General features: G+C 40.2%; 1 protein-coding gene across 2 annotated transcripts in view; it reads right to left on the bottom strand.

The window, feature by feature from the left end:
* LOC132401716 (endophilin-B1-like) overlaps positions 1–19,508 on the bottom strand; it is a 59,318-nt gene that overhangs the window by 30,004 nt on the left and 9,806 nt on the right. For both annotated transcript variants that reach the window (XM_059983831.1, XM_059983832.1), the window contains exons 2-3: positions 9,461–9,602; positions 6,514–6,642 (exon numbers count right to left, since the gene is read on the bottom strand). In XM_059983831.1, coding sequence (XP_059839814.1) covers positions 6,514–6,642; positions 9,461–9,602 — 271 coding nt within the window. The remainder of the gene's footprint in view (positions 1–6,513; positions 6,643–9,460; positions 9,603–19,508) is intronic.

Raw genomic sequence — 19,508 nt, 5'->3', positions numbered from 1 at the left:
AAAGCTACAGCAGTTAGGTCACTGGCACTGAGTCTGGCTCTGTCACTTGGAAGGGAAGTGGGGTGGGAAGAAAAAACAAAATATAGCAAGAAAATGTTTATGAACTCTTTGCAGTTGCCTGTTTATTTTTGCATTTATTATTGAATGTAGTCTGATTTTCATCTAAGTCATAATAATAGACAAATGATCTGCCTAAACTAATTGTACTACTTCTCATCATTACTGAGTACACTATTTAAACAATCACAGTTTAGATTCAAAAGTACCTCTGGGGTAAGTCAGATGTTCCAATCAATGAACTGAGATTAGATGTTTGGGTTGAAGAGGTGCCCTGCACAAGTCTGACAGAGCCCATTCTTCTCAAGAAAGATCTGTTTGTGCACCATGCCTCGACCAAAACAACTTTCAGAGGATCTCAGAAGAATATAGAAATGTATGAAGCTAGAAAAACTACAAAAACATTTCTAAAGACTTGAGTGTTCATCAGTTCACAGTATGAGAAACTGTTCACAAATGCAGGAAATCCAGTACTGCAGCTACTTTCCCTAGGAGTGGGCATCCTGCAAAGATCACACCAACAGCACAACATGCAATGCAGAAAAGGTGAAAAAGAACCCAAGGGTAATCTGCAGACATCGCTAGAACTTGCTAAAGTCTCTATTCATGTGTCCACTACAAGAAAAAACACTGAACAAGAATGGCATTTATGGAAGAACACCATGGAGGAAACCACTGCTCTCCAAAAAAAAAACACACTGCTGCACGTCTCAAGTTTGTAAAGATCACCTGGATGTTCCACAATGTTCTGCAGACAGATGAGACGAAAGTTTAATTTTTTTTTGGCAGAAATCCACATCCATGTTTGGGAGGAAAAAGGTCACTGCACACCAACACCAAAACCTCATCCCAAAGGTGAAGCATGGTGAAAGGAGCACCATGGTTTGGGCAAACATGAGGAAATCTGCAGATGCTGAAAATTCAAACAACAACACACAAAATGCTGGTGGAACACATCAGGCCAGGCTTCTCCTTATAAATGCTGCTTGGCCTGCTGTGTTCCACCAGCATTTTGTGTGTGTTTTTACCATGGTTTGGGGCTGCTTTGCTGCCTCAGAGCCCGAACACCTTGAAATCATTGAGGGAACAACAAATTCAAAATTGTATCAAAACATTTTACAGGGTGACAGTCCGTCAACTGAAGCTTAATAGAAGTTGGATGATGCAACAAAACAATGATCTGAAACACAAGAGTAAATAAACAACAGCATGGTTTAAAAAGAAGAAAATTTGTGTTTTTGGAATGACCAAGTTAGAGTCCAAACCTTAACCCAATTGAGATGCTGTGGCATGACCTGAAGGAAGCTGTTCTTGCAAGGTATCCCAGAAATACTGACAAACTAGAACAGTTGTATATGGAGGAGTGGTCCAAAATTCCTCCTCACCATTATGAAAATCTGATCAGCAGCTACATGAAAGATTTGGTGGAAATTATTGCTACTAAGGAAGGTTCTACTACTTATCAAATACAATGGTTCACATACTTTTTCCAGCCTGGACTGTGAATGACTAAAAATCGTGTTCAATAAAGACATGAAAAGTACAATTGATTGTATGTTTTTAGTTTAGGCAGATTGTGTTTGTCTATTATTGTGACTTAGATAACAATCAGACCACATTCTATGAGTAATGTAGAAAACCACGTAACTGCAAAAGGGTTTACAAACATTTTCTTGCATGTGCAATTGTATATTATATACAAAAATTGATACATAGTTAAATTAGTGTTAAAAAAAGAAAAAAAGTAGTGAGGTAGTGTTCATGGGTTCATTGTTCATTCAGAAATCAGATGGCAGAGGGGAAGAAGCTGTTCCTGAGTCATTGCGCATCTCTCTTCAGGCTTCTATACCTCCTTTCTGATGATAGCAATGAGAAGAGGGGACGTCCTAGGTGATGGTGTCTTTAATAACAATACCCACCTTTTTGAGGCACCACTTCTTGAAGATATCCTGGATACTACAGAAGCAAGTGCCCATGATGGAACTGACAAATCTAAAAACTCTTTGCAGCTTACTTTGATCCTGTGCAGTAGCACACTGCTTCCCCTCCACCCCACCTGCCAATACCAGACTGTGGATGCAGCTAGTTAGAATGCTCTCCATGGTACACTATAAAAACTTGCAAGTGTTTTTTGGGGCATACCAAATCTCCTCAAACACATAATGAAATATAGCCTTCTTTATGTCTGCATCGATATGTTGGTTCCAGGTTAGGTCCTCAGAGATACTGACCTAGGAACTTGAAATTGTTCATTTCCTCCACTTTCTATGAGGACTGGTGTGTGCTCTCTCATCTCACCCCTTCTGAAATCCATGATAATTTCTTTTGTCTTATTGATATCAAGTGTAAGGTTGTTGCTGCGACACCGTTCAACTAGCTGGTATATTTTGTTCCTGTACAACCTCTTGTCACCATCTGAGATTCTGGCAACAATGGTTGTATTGTCAGCAAGTTTACAGATGGCATTTGAGTTGTGCCTAGCTACACAGTCATGGGTGTAGAGAGAGAGTAGAGCAGTGGGCTAAACACACATCCCTGAGGTGTGCCAGTGTTGATTGTCAGCAAGCTGGAGATATTATTTCCAATCTGCACAGATTGTGGTCTTCTGGTTAGGAAGTCGAGGATCCAGTTGCAGAGGGAGTTACAAGCCCAGGTTCTGGAACTTTTCGATCAGAACTGTAGGAATGATGGTGTTGAACACTGAGCTGTAGTCAATAAACAGAGTGGGTGTTTGTACTGTCCAGATGACCCAAGGCCACTTGGACAGCCAATGAGATTGCATTTGCTGATAGGCAAATTGCAGTGGGTCCAAGTCCTCGCTGAGACAAGAGTGGATTCTATCCATGACCAATCTCTCAAAGCATTTCCTCACCGTAGATGTGAGTGCTACTGGATGATAGTTGTTGAGGCAGCTCACACTGCTCATCTTGGGCACTGATACAACTGTTGCCCTTTTGAAGCAGATAGGAACTTCCGGCAGTAGCAAAACATCTGACAAGAGTGGATTGGGGCTGATTAATTTCTGGCAAAGGTATACTTGGTATACCTGGTTGGGTGGGGGGGTGGGGGGGAGAAAAGGAGAGAAGAAGAAAAGTTGCATAGCAGGTGTTAGTAGGCAGGAGCAAATGATGTACTTGATGAGTAAAGAATAAGGAAGGAGGAGGTTTAAAAGACAACACGAGACTACTCTTGCAGACAAGGGAAAGGAGAATCCCAAGGGCTTCTACAGATATATGAAGACCAAAAAGACAGCAAGGGACAAAATTGGTGCTCTGGAAGGTCAGAGTGATAATCTATGTATGGAGCCAAAAGAGATGGGGAGACCTTAATTGGGTTTTTGAATCTGTATTTACTCGGGAGACAGATGCAGTCAATGGATGTGAGGCAATGCAGCAGCCGGTAGTTCACTGAAGAAAGGTAGCCCTGTGGCAAATCACTGTTGGAGTTATTTCATATGCCATGAAACTGGATAAGTGGCTATCATGTGTGTGATTGGGGTAACCTTGTGGAATCTACCGGTGTGTCAACCCTTGCCTGGGCGGTGGTTCCCTTGAAGTTCTGTTGGTGATATTTCATGACAGCATTCAGAGGACAATGGAAAGATCAACGACACCTGTTTGTTTGGATTACAAATATCTCTCTCACTTCAAATTCTGTGGATTGAACTGAACAGAACTTTCTTACTCTTGCCACCTGAGACTAACTCTTGCCACCTGAGCTTGAATAAGTTTGGGAACTTTATTTATATACCTATATATGCATAACACTGCTAACCCCTGGTTTACCTGGTTTAAGTTATTGTATTACATAGTTACTAATAAAATAGTGATTGTTAACAGCAAAACCAGACTCCAGATGTGTTCTATTCCTGCTGAAACTTTTAGTGTTACGTAAGAGGTACTTTCCCAGGGTTGCGTGTACATAACAATAGTCAAAATGGCGCTGTGCGTGGTAAGAATTGTCTAACTAATCTTAAGAGTTTTTTTCCAAGGAAGTTACCAAGAAAGTTAAAAGCAAGGCACTGGATGTTGTCTGCATGGGCTTTAACATGGCATTTTTACAAGGCTCCACGTTGGTGGGGGGGGGGGGGGGTAGAGAGAGAGAAAGAGAGATGAATGGTCAAGAAGGTTCATTCACTTGTCGTTCAAGATAAGGTAGTAAATAGGATTAGACATTGGCTTTGCAGAAGAAGCTAGAGAGTGGTTGTAGATGGTTGCCCCTTTGCCTAGAGGCCTGTGACTAGTGGAGTGCCACAGGGATCAGTGCTGAGTCCATTGTTGTTTGTCATCTATATCAATGATCTGGATAATAAAGTGGTAAACTGGATCAGCAAATTTACAGATGATACCAAGATTAGGGGCGTAGTAGATAGTGAGGAAGGCCATCTTGGCTTGCAACAGGATCTGGACCAGCTGGTGAAATGGGCTGAAAAATGGCTGATGGAAGTTAATTCTGAAAAGTGTGAGCTGTTGTACTTTGGGAGGACCAACCAGGGTAGGTCTTACAAACTGAGCAGTTTGGCACTGCTGTAGAACAGAAGGACCTGGGAATTGATTCAGAAATCTTTGGAAGTGCCATCACATGTAGATAGAGTCAATAGGACTCGCTGAGCACAGTGTTCTATCTGCCAGAAAAAGCAGGATCGCCCAGTGGCCATCTATTTTACTTCCACTTCCCATTTCAACTTGTCAGTCCATGGCCTCTACTGCCTCGATAAGGCCACTCTCAGGTTGGAGGAGCAACACCTTGTATTCCATCAGGGTAGACTCCAAGCTGATGACATGAACATTGATTACTCAAACCTCGTAAAAGACACCCCTCCCTCCCCTCACCACTCCCTTTCCCCCCTCTCATCTCCTTACCTGCCCAGCACCTCCCTCTGGTGCTCCTCCCCCTTTCCTTTCTTCCATGGTCTTCTATCAAATTCCCCCTTCTCCAGCCTTTTCTCTTTCACCAGTTGAGTTCCCAGCTCTTTACTTTATCCTTCCCAGTTTCACCCATCACCTACTACCTTGCATTTCTTCCTCCCCTCCTTACTCTGCCTTCTCATCTTTTTGCTCCAGTTCTGATAAAAGGTCTCTGCCCAAAGTATTGACTGTTTAGTTTTTTGTTTCCAATCCCCCACCACCACCCCAATAGATGCTGCCTGGAATGCTTTCCTCCAACATTTGAAGTGTATTTTTTGGAATTTCCAGCATCTACAGATTTTCTTGTTTGTGGGTAAGGACTAACCAGTCAGGAGGGATGGAATACAGGGGTATAAATACCATCAAACTAGGCATCATCCCTGAAGAAGGTGGCAAGAGTTTATCATGAAAACATCAATTAGAATCAATACTTTCTGGAAGCCAGAAATGGATGAGTTTATTCATCATATATGCCAGGTTAGGACTTTATTCCCTAGAACGTACAATATTGAGGGGCAAATTTGATAGAGGTATACAAAATTGTCAGGAGGTATAGACGGGGTAAATGCAAGAGGTTGGGTGAGTCTACAATTAGATGCCATGGGTTAAGAGTGAAAGGTGAAATGTTTAAGGGGAGCATCTTCACTCAGAGTGGTAATGGTGTGGAACAAGCTACCAATGCAAGTTGTGAATGCACGCAATTCCGGAGTCAATTTTAACATTTAAGAGAAAGTTGGATAAGTACATGGATGGAAGGGTTATGGAGTTCTATGGTACAGGTGCAGGTCACTGGGACTAGGCAGATTAATAGTTTTCTAATCACAAGAGAAAATCTGCAGATGCTGGAAATTCAAGCAACACATCCAAAAAGCTGGAGGAACTCAGCAGCCCAGGCAGCATCTATGGAAAAGAGTATAGTTGCCATTTCAGGTAGAGACCCTTCATCAGGCACAGACTAGATGGGCTGAAGGGCCTATTTTTAAATTCAGTCTTGTGACTCAATAACAAGGATGTCCCTTGAGAACAGCAATGAAGAGGGATTTATTTAACTAGAGGGTGATGAATCTGTGGCATTCTTTGCTGTGGACGGCTGTGGAGGCCAAGTTATTGAGTCTATTTAAAACAGAGATTGATAGCTTGTTAGTCAGGACATCAAAGGTTAAGGAAGCATGGAGTGAGAGGCTTAATAAATCAGTACAGATGGAATAGCAGAGCAGATTTGATGTGCAAATGGCCTAATTCTGCTCTTATGTCCTTAAATAATTACCAAATCTAATCAAATTTTCTGACTCTGATCACAAGATAACTCTAGAAAGAGGGGAAAAAAAAGCAGAAGTTTATCAGGATAAAGGCTACTGTTTAAAATTACAGAGCAGCCCATTTGATAAAATATAAAACTGGAAGCTATTCAGTCTGTCATGCCTGTAGGGCACATAGTGAAATTATTGCCAATCAACCTCCATATGTTTAGAATCCTCAATAAGATAAGTAGTATTTAGCTCTACTCAGCACAGGAAGTTAATTTTAGAAAATGCCTTATTTCGCTTACCATATGCAGTTCCAGGACCAAAATCATTTCCAGCATCAAGCATATACTGCCCTAATTGTTCAAAATTATTCATTCGAGACGGTGCTTTGCGATCCAGTTTTTCATAAACGAATTCTTCTATTCTGGTATCTATAGGTGAAAATAATGAACCAAATAAAATCAGATTTATTTATTGGACATGCATGGTTGTATCACAAGACAGTAAGTGAAGATGAATTTTCTGTTATAATAGTGCCGAAGTCTTTTATATTTATATTGACCTATATCTTTTAATATTTTTTAAGTAAAAAAAACCAAATTTCACGACATATAGGAGTGATAATAAATCCGATTCCTATTTGGGTCTCTACTGAGGACTAAGAGTGGGAAGAGGGATAAGGAGAAGGGAATCATGGTTGGGAAAAGGGGAAGGGATAGGGGAGGAAGCACCAGAGAGACATTCTTTTATTATCAATAAACCAATTGTTTGGAATCCCATGACATTGCCTGGTGTCTCAGTCCTGGGTGTGTCTGTAGACATGCCACTACCATCACCCCCCACACCAGTTCCTGGCATTCCTTATCTGCCACTTATCCCACAATCCTCCCGGGGCCCTCCACCCTCACCATTCCCAACATCTTTTGCTCCCGTCAGATTTGCAAACTGGCTCTTTGCTCTACATTGACAAAAACAGTACTGTGCAAAAGTCTTAGGCATATGTGCCAAAGACCTTAGCACAGTACTATACATAAACAATACAAACATCCAAGTGATATTTTAGTGTACATGCCTATTTAAGAATAAGGGGTAGGTCATTTAGAATAGAGATGCAGAAAAACTTTTTCACTCGGAGTGGTGGATATGTGGAATGCTCTGCCCCAGAAGGCAGTGGAGGCCAAGTCTCTGGATGCTTTCAAGAGAGAGTTAGATAGAGCTCTTATAGATAGGGGAGTCAAGGGATATGGGGAGAGGGCAGGAACAGGGTACTAATTGTGTATGATCAGCCATGATCACAGTAAATGGCGGTGCTGGCTAGAAGGGCTGAATGGCCTACTCCTGCACCTACTGTCTATTTCAGAATTTTGGTCATTCAGTTAAATATTTTACCAGGATGATGCCTTCACTACAGAGCAGGTTTTATGAAGTTAGGTTGAGTGAGCTACGACTTTTCTCTTTGTAGAGAAAGATGATAAAAGAATCAGGTTTAATATCACTGGCATACACCATGCCGTGAAATACAGTACGCCATTGGAAAGTAATCAAAAACCTAAATTTCTATATATGTACATGTTAAAAAAAGTACAGAAAGTGAGCAAAGGAAAAACAGGTTGTTGATTGTCCATTCAGAAATTTGATGGCAGCATGGCATAAGCTGTTCTTAAAATGTTGACTTGATAGAGGTGTACAAGATAAGAGATAGAGTGGACAACCAGAGACTTCCTTCCCACCAAGATGGAAAAGGCTAATACAAGCATAACTGAACACTCTTCACCTGTAACATTTAATAAAGGCATGGAGCGAGGAATATGCTGATTGTCAACAGCATATACTCTAGGTATTACGTAGATGGATCTGTTAGATATCTGCCCTTGTGCATTCAAAGACAAGTCCTCAAGCGCAGGTGAAATTTATACTATGGGAAATTGAGGAAAAGATTATTGGAGTCCCGACAGTTTTTTGCATCTTTGTTAGTCCCAGGTGAGGTGCCAGAAGACTAGAGGTTGCCCAACTTTTTATTTAAAAAGACAAGAAATTAGATAAGCCGGGTAGCTACAACTATAGGCCAGGGAGTCATACATCAAGGTAGGAAAATCAAGCAACAGGATATACCTCTTGTGTGGAAAGGCAAGGAATTATTAATGTTATTGAGTATGACTTTGTGAGTTTTAGGGAGAAGTAGTGGAAACTAGGCATAAGAATTTGATCTTTTTGTGTGAAGGAGTTTGATGAAGGTGATGTTGTCTAAAAGCAGTCAATGAGTTTTCATGATAGGGTGGGTCCAGAAGGACAAAGAACATGGGATCCAGTATGAATTAGCTAACTGGATTCAAAATTCATGGCTGGCTTGGCAAAGGGAAGTGGTGGATGGATGTTTCCTGATACAAGTCTCTGATGAGTGATGCACCAAATGGGTCCATTGTTCTTTGTGAAGCAACTTGAATATGAATGTAGGAAGAATGATTAGTAGGTCTGTAGATGACAGGAAAATTGGTTGCATTGTGGATAAAGGAAGGTTGTCCAATGTTCCAACAGGATATAGATCAAATGGAAATTTGGGTGAGCACTGGTGGTTGGAATTTAATCCCAGCAAGTGTGGGAAGTCATGCAGACATAGGACATAGTAAATAGTTCTCCAAAAGTGGCAGTACAGGAAAATAGGGTGGCGTAGGAGGCAGGAAGGCAAGTATGCCATAGAAGTCAGGACAACAAGAGTTGCTGCACTATGTTACAACTATACAGAACTCTTTTAGGCAACACGGGGTGGTCTTTGCATCTCTTGATGCCACACCATAGGAAAAATGTGAATGGATGAGAGAGAATACAGAAAAGAGTCACCAGAATGCTACTTGAATTGGAGGACTGTAGTTGTGGGAAGAGTATGGATAGACTGTGCTTTGCTTCCCTAGGGCAAAGGAACTGAGTAGTGACCCGAGAAGTTTCTAAAATTAAGAGGGACATAGATATTGCACGATAGTCAGAATCTATAGAAATGTTAAATACAACTAGACAGTTTTAAAACGACAGGGCAAGTTTAAAGATAAAGCGTGAGTTAAGTTTATGTACTGTACTCGTTTCAATTACAACATCCAGTTTAGATCAGTTGCAATGAAAGGTCCTCTTTCTATATTGCAACTTCCAAGCACTTTGTGAACTGTAATCAAACTTGATTTTAGTTCAATTTGTTACCACAAATGGCTGGTAATTTTAAATTTGTCTTTTTTTTAAAAAAGAAAACAGCTTACTTACTTGGGTTTGGCTGCAATAATACTTCTGTCTGTTTCATTATTTTTTCTGTCCATATTTTTGTAGTTTCTGCTTTGCTCAGAAGATTCTCCAGCTGGGCATCCAACTCTGTCTTCTCTGCTTGACCAAACTTCTCCTCTGTAAACTTAAGCAAACCAAAGAGATGAAAATTAACAACTGCAAACTCTTAAAAAAAGGCACTTTCTCTAATGAATAAGGCTTCTGGACTAAAAGATGAGAAAGTGACGATATCAGGGTAAGCGATGGGATTTGAGGATCAGGAAGTAAGGCAGTGTTTAGAGAATTAAGTTAGTTGGTTCAAACCCAGTGACAGAGAAAATAGATCAAAGGTCAAAGGATTACCCTAAGGAGCTGGCCATAGCAACTGGGCTTTCCCACTCTGCAGTGGGTCAGAGAGAATGCTTTGAAGATGAAGAGCACGGCAGCATTACTCTCCAAAGAGAAAGGGTGTGGCAAAGGACGGACTTGACATATTCAAACCTTATTTTCCTCCCCCCCACAGTCCTGGTGACTAAAAATAAAAAATGGCAATTGTTTTTCTTTTGCAGTTTTAAGTCAAAAAGTTAACATGGAAACAGGCTTGTCAGCCCAACTCGTCCACACCAACTAAATTGCCTACATTTACTTTACTTTTATTGTCACCAAACAATTGATACTAGAGGCACAATTGTCACAGTGATATTTGATTCTGCACTTTGCGCTCCCTGAAGTACAAATTGAAGTAAATATAATAAAAATTTAAATTACAAATCATAATTAGAAAATAGAAAAAGGAAAGTAAGGCAATGCAAGTCAGGTCCAGATATTTGGAAGGTACGGCCCAGATCCGGGTCAGGATCTGTTCAGCAGTCTTATCACAGTTGGGAAGAAGCTGTTCCCAAATCTGGCCGTAAGAATCTTCAAGCTCCTGAACCTTCTCCTGGAGGGAAGAGGGACAAAAAGCTCCATTTGCCCAAGACTGGCTAATATCACTCAACCTTTCCTATCTATACGTGTACCCATCTATATATTTTTTAAGTGTGTGATTGTGCTGAATTTAACTGCTTGATCTGACATCTCATTACATGTGCCACTTCAAATCTTCCACCTCTCATCATAATCCCATGATTTCTAGTTTTAGTTACACTATGCTGAGGGAAAAACTTAACTAAGCCCCTCACGGTTTTATATACCTCCTTCAGGAACAAAAGCTGTACCCATTTGTCTTTCTTCACAACTAGGGTCCTCTGCTCCTGGTAACATCCTCATGAATCTTTCTGTACTCTTTCCAGCCACATGATGCCCTTCCAGTAGATGGACAATGAGTATTAATGAATTCTCTGCATAAATTCCCCACCTCCAATTTTTGGGTTGGATTTGTGAATTTCATAAGGATGAACTTCCATAACCTGAACAGCCATAATGGGGCAGTTGCCTGCAATGTTTTGGAGGCAGAGCAAACTCAGTAATGACAATTATGAAATTGCATCTTTCTACTGTGTCAAAGCAATTATAATAGTGTTTATATGCAAGCCAAAGCATTAGTCTTTCAAAATAAAAATGTCACCATACCCAGAGTGAGAAAATTACTGTACCACTGTGTTTTCCCCAGTGTATTGACTCACCAATACACTTCACTAAATTCCAACTTGAAATATTACAGCAGTTTTCTTGTAATGAAGTCAAAACTATTGCTGAAGGTTGAAGTTGTATTTCTGAGTTAATGCAAGCCCTACAATATTTTTAATTGAGCGAGTTCAGCTCTGACCAACAGCTTCCAGAATCTTGCATTAATAAGCTGTTCGACAGAAGTTGTAGGACCCAAATGGCATTAGAAACCGCTGCTGGAAGAACTTGGATGTTACTTCCCAGAATACTAAAATCAGGCTCTATCTGCTTAGTATTCAGAGGCAATTACTATACATAAGGTTACAAGATTGCCTATCCAAAGAATACTCACTTTTGTCTTTTGCATTATCTAAACTCATTAAATAAAACCTTTCTAAAATTTCTGCAGTTGTCCGTTAACAGTTAATTCCCCATTGTTGAATTGTGCAAACAATTTCACCCTACTTGCCAAAACTGGCAATGTATTCAAAGCAATTCAGTAGACTGAGAAGCATCATCATTGGATACAGAAACTTCATTTCCCATCCATTGTTACCATTAACTCAGAGCAGATGATGAAAGTCTTCAAGAGGTAACATTACTTATACAGAAGAGCTGTTTTGCCCTCAACAATAAACATCCAGAAATTGAATAATATTTTACATTTTCCTTTCATTAGGGACAGTTGAAACAAACAATGCTGCCCAAATTCATATTTTGACTTAGTAGCTGTGGAAAGGTAAAATGGGAGGCCACATTTCTCAAAGGGGGTAGCTGGACAACATAATGCTTCTTAAATTTACAAATAAGACAACAATTTTCATCTCAAGCTTTACACATTTCCCCTGTATGATCAAGAGCAATGCATTGACCATATTGGTTGCCAGGAGAAACCAATTATTAATGACACAGATACAGATGCTCAAAACTTCCTACACATTTAAAGGCAAAGAAATTCTGGAGGTCCAGAAGTTTTAACCCTATATCCTGATCACTACCAAGTTCTTTTGCCGTGGTGTCACCCAAAAGAAGTGATATCTAAACTAGTAAAATAAACTAAATCTAGAACAGAAGCACCGGCTTAAAAAAAATTATAAAATTAAATGTTTAAATACAAAATGATAGACTGCAAACTGTTGCGTGGAGAATAAAAATTGTGCAAACGTATTTTTGAAATGATCATGTTATTTTTATTTAAAGATACAGAGTAATACAGGCCATTCGGGCTAAATGAGCCCACACTCCCCAAATACAGGCCAATGACCAATTAATCTACTAACATAAATGTTTTGGGATGAGAGGGGTAACTGGAGCACCTGGAGGAAACCCACAGAGTGAAGGGAGAAAGTACAAACTCCCTATGGATGGCAGCAGGAACTGAACAATAATTGCGATAGTACTGCAATAACTGCTACGCCACCGCGCAATATTCTCATGGCCAAACCTCATCTTTATCTCTAAAAGGTATACTTGCTATTAGAGGAAGCACAGTAGAGATTCACCAGCCTGGTTTCTGGAACGGCAGGCCTGTTAAATGAGAGAGATCAGGCAGACTAGATCTCTATACTAGAGAGTTTAGAAGATGAGGTAATCTCTTCAAAACTCACTAACTTTTTTTGATGATGTAACAAAGTAGATATGAGAAATGTGTTCCACCCAGATAGGGAGTCTAGCACTTTGTACCATAATCTCAAAAATCAAAAGCAGACTATGCAAGACTAGAACAAGAATTGCTTCTATTGTTTGCATGATTTGAATGATGCGTGTTTCCACCCCTCCCCCCCCCACCGCACAGTTGTTTTTTTGGTCTTTTTTTTAAATTGAATCTTAAATTTAAAATTCATGTTTCTTGCTTTGTGGCTGCTTGTAAGCAAATTTCAGTGTATAATTTATACACGATCTGATAATAAATGTGCTTTAATTTTCTGCCTTGCAGATTTCTAGCTTCTGCAGTTTTATTCTCAAAACAAAATGGGTTTGCAAGACATAGGCGGAGGCTGAGTTATGATGGCACTAATTTGCAACTCCGTGTTCATCTAAAAAAAACTTGATTTTTTCCTTTGCTGTCTCTCCTTTTCAGGGTGGATGGCCAGGGGTGGGGCGGGGGGGAGGTTCTGTTGAAGACCCTGATGTTGAGTCACACTTAGACTTTGCTTTTTTAGTGGGGGTGGGGCCATTCAGAAGGGGCTCATGGCTGGCCACTTTTCAATATCCCAAGGACGTGGTCAAGAAGATGAGCGCACTTTGGGCATTCCGAAGTATTTGCGGCCCTGCGGATGGCCCAAGGAATTTGCCGCCTTGTGGATGAGCCGATTCTGAGTCAGAGTCATCGAATGAAGTGTTGCAGGACAGAACGGAACATCAGGAACAGTGGATCAGCTGTTAAAGGCTCTGTACTCAATGATTTGTTCCCTCTCCCTCTCTCGTTGGTGGGTGAAATTGTTGCCAATTTTTGGGACACAACTGGTTTAAAAAAAATGTGGCACAACAGTCTTTTAACACCATAAGTCAGCAAGTGATTTCTCGTTGTGAAAGGCAACAACTTTTTCCCTTTATTTGTGGGGGGGGGGGGGAAGAGAGAGAGCACAAGAGCCTGTGGCATGAAAATTGTCAGATGAATGATTAGTTTTTATTGTACTACAGATTATGGTCTTTACGGGAGGCTTTGCTATTCCATGCTTGGTGGGTGAGAATGCTGGTACGTTTTTTTTTGCAGAAGTGGGTGGGGGAGAGCCATTGCTTTCCTGCTGCTCAGTGGCGTATCTAAGGTGTTTTATTTTGATTTACCTTTTAGCTGGTTTGGCACATTATGGGACGAAGGGCCTGTTACTGTGCTGTACTGTTCTATATGGGATCCGTGTAGGACTATTGTAAATGGATGCGCAACAGTTGGCATAGATGCAGTGGGATGAGGGGGCTGTACAAATCATTGCCATATCAAATTTTTACTTGATGCTTTTTTTTGGAATCAGGATTTCTTGTACACTAGTTACATTTCTAACATCCCCCTCCTCCCAAACAAAAACAAGATTTGGTGTATTTGAATATAAAAGTAGGCAGATGAAGAGTTAACCATGGCATTTTCCCCATTTATCCTGTGATTGAGCAACTGGCAAAATTAGGAGGCAGCTGCTGTAAACTGAATGGTACCATTGTTCAAATTCTGTCTGTGCTCTAAAGCATTTTGGTGCTGAAAAGACATCTGGGCCAAATAGCTATTTCAGAATAAACTGTAAAGTGTTGTGTATCTTCAATTACAATGTCAGCTTTCTATTTGCTGATTGTGAAAAAGCAATATACAAAATCCATGTTAAAATATAGCACTGTGCTACCCACACAGAACAATCAAGTCCCAACAATTTCAAAGGGTAAATCAACTATTTCCGCACACACACCATCTCCCTGCTGTGCACGTCCATCTTTCTAAACATGTTTCATGTTCTAGCAATACCACACTCTTCTCTCATTCCCTGAAACCATGGTAAAAATCAAAACAAAATTTTTGGAAATACTCAACAGGTCAAGCAGCATCTATTCGAGAAGCAATCAGCATTAAAGCTTCAGGTTAATCACCTGTCATCAGAGATGAGAGATCGTAAAACAAATTTGCTTCAAATTGTTGAGAAGGGAAAGGACAAAAGGAATATCTGTGATAGAGCGGAGAGCAAGTTAATCTGAACGACAAAAGTGGTAGGGGTGCTGGATGAGAGAGTGGTAAAAACTTGTTAATCAGTTGATGTCTGGATGAGGGAAGTACAAGAGACTTAAGAAAATGACGCAGGACCCGTCAGATACAAAGGACCACAGTGCTTGGAAATCTGAAAGTGAAGAGTGCTGAAAATATTTACTTTTGACTGGTGTTATAAAATTTGACTGGATAGAAAAGACTAAATTACTTTGCTCTGCCAGAACCCTTCAAACTAGTGGACATGGAATCAAAAGAACCTTCAGAATCCAGTATTATGAAACGAGGCAATGAAGTTAAACAAGGAAAGACACTGCAAGAGACAAGATTAATGAAAGAATTGGATCTAGAGAGAGAAAAAAAAATCACGTGTCATTCCACTAAGAGAGGGAGGCAAAGATAGGAGATTACAAGCCTGTCTTCAGTAGTTGGCAAGATGTTAAGAGCAATTAAGGATGAGGTTCAATGTACTTGGAAGCACAGGATAAAATAGGCCAAAGCCAGCACAGATTCCTTAAGGGAAATTCTTTTCTGAGAAATTGATTGGAATTCTTTGAAGAATTAACAGGCAGGATAGTCAAAGGAGAGTCAATGGATGTTGCTTACTTGGGATTTCAGAAGGCCTTTGACAAAATGCCGCACAATAGGCTGCTAAACAAGATAAGAGCCTGTGATTATAGGAACAATATTAACATGGACAGAGACAGGGGAACTGGCAGGAGATAGAAAGTGGGACTAAAGGGGGCACTTTTTGATGGGTGCTAGTGACCAGTGGTGTTCCAAAGGGTACAATGTTGAGACCGCTTTGTTTCATGTTATATGTCAAAGATTTGGATGACTGTGGCAAAGTTTATGGATGATACAAAGATAGGTGGATGGGCAGGAGGTACTGAGTCTGCAGAAGGATTTTGACAAATTAAGCGAATGTGTGAAGAAGTGACAGATTCAGTGTAGGGAAGTGTGTGGTCATGCACCTTGGTAGAAGGAACAAAGGCATAGACCAGGGGTGGGCAAACTTTGACTTGTGGGCCACAAAGGGTTCTAAAATTTGACAGGGGGGCCGGACCAGGAGCAGATGGACGGAGTGATTTGGTAATACACCTCATAAGAGAAAATAAAATATCATGGGATATGTAGAAAACATGTGCTTTAATTTCAATTGAAAATGAACAAATGCATTACAACAAAATATCTGTCTTTGAAGTCCCACGGTATTTAGCTATTTATTGAAATGACTTTTAACACACTGAAAATTAAATGAATAAAATACAGCTTTTTTTAATAGTAACAGTTATTATTTTAAAGCACTGAAAATTCTGTTATCCTTCAAGATATTATCATCATCACTCTCCTCCTGACTGTCTTTATTTCAAAAACGGTAAGAGATGCAGGTCTACTTGTCCTGCTCCTTCTTATTCAATTGTCCCCTGTGCCAAAACTCAACAACGACCAGCACAAAGACAGAACAGTGACAGCGCGCCAGTATGCGGAGCGCATTATTTGATCTGGAGCGCATTTTTTATTTTGAGAACGTCCGTGCACCTGCGCACTACTCATGTCCATCACTTAACAGAAATGACATGTAACATGTAAGGCTTATTGAAAAAAAATATTTTCAAATGCATTTTTTACATAACACAACAAAGAAACTTATTTTTAATTTCAGTGGGAACAGTGTTGTAGTCTCCCTTTTTAGCCAGCGCATCAAAGTCTGGATTTAGTTTTGTTGTGGCGATTCTCAGGATGGATCTGAGGTGTTGGTCAGTTAACTTGGATCTGTGGCTGGCTTTGTTGATGTTCATGACGCTGAACGTCTGTTCACACAAATAGGTCGAGCCAAACAAAGAGTAAAGCGCAAATGTGGAGTAATACGCTGCACCTCAACAAAGGTCAATGTATATAGAGTGCGTCATCTATTGGGAAAACGCCAGAATTGCGGGGAAAAGACGTTAACAAGGTTTATTAATATAATTTCATCAAGTTCTGCGGGCCAGATTAAAAAGCGGGCCGTAGTTTGCCCATGCCTGGCATAGACTGTTCTCTAAGCAGGGAGTTAATTCAGAAATCAGAGGTGCAAAAGGTACTTCAGGAATTCTGGTACAGGTTTTCCCAAAGGTAAACTTGCAGGTTGATTTTTGCAATAGAGCAAAGAAATACAATCTGCTAAAACAATCAGATTTCAAGACAGTGCTATATTTAAAATAAATACCAAATTAACATCTGACTGAGAATTTAGCAATGAGAACAGAAGATAATGAGATTCCCAAAGTTCACAAGTGCACTCACTGCATTGTGCTGTCATGCACAAGATTCCATTGTCTGGATGTGCAAAACTTCCAAGAGATGGTTTGAATGTTATAGTATTTATTACCACCCTCATACAGTTCTAGGTCTGTGTGCATCTGTTGTGAAAAAAAAGCTAAAATATTCATATCCCATCAGAGCAATAAATAAATTACAAATACAGTTACATAGCCTAATGTACCACCCAGTGTCACAATTTCACACATGCTAGCTTCCATGGTACAAAGAAACAACTCTAGATTACATGAAAGCAAATTACTGGAGACTAAACAAAAATATGAACAGCAAGTTCATTCAACACCTCATTGCTTAAGGGATAGTACAGGAAATATAGGATATAAAATTTTCAACAGCATAACTGCACAAGTGCAAAACATATCCTATATCAAAAGCATCAACTTAACATGCCAAAGGTTTAGCTTGATATTATACAGTTAACTGGATCCAACAGATGAAAACTCCTATTCTCAGACTGCCATAAAACAAGAGGCAAACTCTACATGTTGGAAATGCAGAGACCATTTTTTGACAATCACAACCAAACTGACACACGCAAAAAACCAACAGCTAACAACTGAGCAGTGACTGCTAACAAAATAAATGACAGAAGTAAAACATAGTAAAACTTTACAAATGCACCAAACTTTCTTGAAAAGACACCAGCACTTCATGTCAAGTCGTCTATTGTCATTTTGACCATAGATGGCTGGTACAGTACACAGTAAAACGAAACAATGTTCCCCCAGGACCCTGGTGCCACATGAAACAAAAAACTACTGGTATACTAGACTATGTGAGACAGCACAAGGCTACACTAGACTAAGTAAAACAACATTAAAAACTGCACTAGACTACAGACAACCTGCAAGCAAATGACAAGAAACAAGACTTTTCATTAACAATGACAATACTTGCACATCAAATTTTTAGGAAGTGTTTTGAAGCAATGGACCTTTCAATACACAGTGCTAGAAGAAACATCCATACGATCACCATGTCCTAATGACTTAACTGTTTTTACATTGTTGGATGATATATACAGATGATGTAATTGAGACCTAGATCATACGAAATATAGAACATTACAGCACACTACAGGCCCTTCAGCACACAATACTGTGCTGTCCTTTTAACCTATTCCAAGATCAATCTCTCCCCTCATTAATTATGAGTCTACACAGTTTCTTAAATGCTCCTAATGCATCTGTCTGTACTACTCTACTTCTGGTTGTGTGCTCCACACACCCATCACTCAATATAATAAAAAGACAACTTATATCTGGCTTCTCTACATACTTTCCTCCAATCACTTTAGAAGTCTCCTGCTATCCATGCGATCTATGCCCCTTATCATGTACACCTCTATCAAGTCATCCTCCTTTGCTCTAAAGAGGAAAGTCCTAACTCACTCAACCTGTCCTCATAAGATATGCAATCTAGTCCAGGCAAATGAGAACCTCCACTCTATCCGCCAAAAGCAGAACTTCCTTGTGGCCAAACATTAATTTCAATTCCCATTCCAACATGTTGGTCCATTGCGTCTCATGCCATCCTCTAGGATGAGAAGCAACACCTTGTATTTCGTTTAGGTAGCCTCCCAAACTGATGGCAAGAATATCAATTTCTCCTTCTGGTAAAAATATGTTACCCTCCCCTTTTCCCCCACACTGGCCTCTTACTTCTTCTCAACTGGCCATCATCTCCCCTGGTGCGCCTTTTCCTTCCTTTTCTCCTATGGTCCACTCTCCTCTCCCATCAGTTTCCTTCCTCATTAGCCCTTTGCAATCCACCTGGCTTCATCTATCACCTTCCAGCTATTCTTCTTCCCCTCCTCCCACCTTATTATTCTGTCATCTTAACCCTTCTTTTCCAGTCCTAAAGAAGATTCACAGAACATCGACTGTTTATTCATTTCCATAGATGCTGCCTGACCTACTGAATTCCTCCAGCATTTTGTGTGTGTTGCTTTGTATTTCCAGCATCTGCAGAATTTCTTGCTTCTGATATCCTGGTAAATCTCATCCACAACCTCTCTAAAGCGTCCATATCCTTACAAATATTTAGCGGAAGGAGAATGTGGCTCATTTAAGACAGAATGGACCAACAGCCCAACATTAGGAAAGCAGTGCAAAATCTGACAGATGGTGAAGATGTGGAAGTAGACCCAACCTGTGCCACAGAAGACAATTACTTCTTCTGCTGGTAGGTAGATAAGGAAGTAGCATAGGCAGTTAATATAGATAAAACTTTGCATGTGACTGTGGTGCAGAAATTAGAAAAGCTCCTGATGCAGATATACTGCTCCAATTGACACAAGTAATAGGGTTTTACATCATAGATAAGGCATGTGCAAGTATCTTGTGGCTGACTGTGCCAACAGCTGCAGAAATCGAGGAAGACAAAGTGGAATCATACACAACCACAACTATGAAGGATCTCATTTGTGATGTATTA

The sequence above is a fragment of the Hypanus sabinus genome, chromosome 11 (genome assembly GCF_030144855.1).
Source record: "Hypanus sabinus isolate sHypSab1 chromosome 11, sHypSab1.hap1, whole genome shotgun sequence".
Classification (NCBI taxonomy): Eukaryota; Metazoa; Chordata; class Chondrichthyes; order Myliobatiformes; family Dasyatidae; genus Hypanus; species Hypanus sabinus.
The sequence above is the reverse complement of the archived record's forward strand: the minus strand, read 5'-3'. Positions and strand labels throughout refer to the sequence as shown.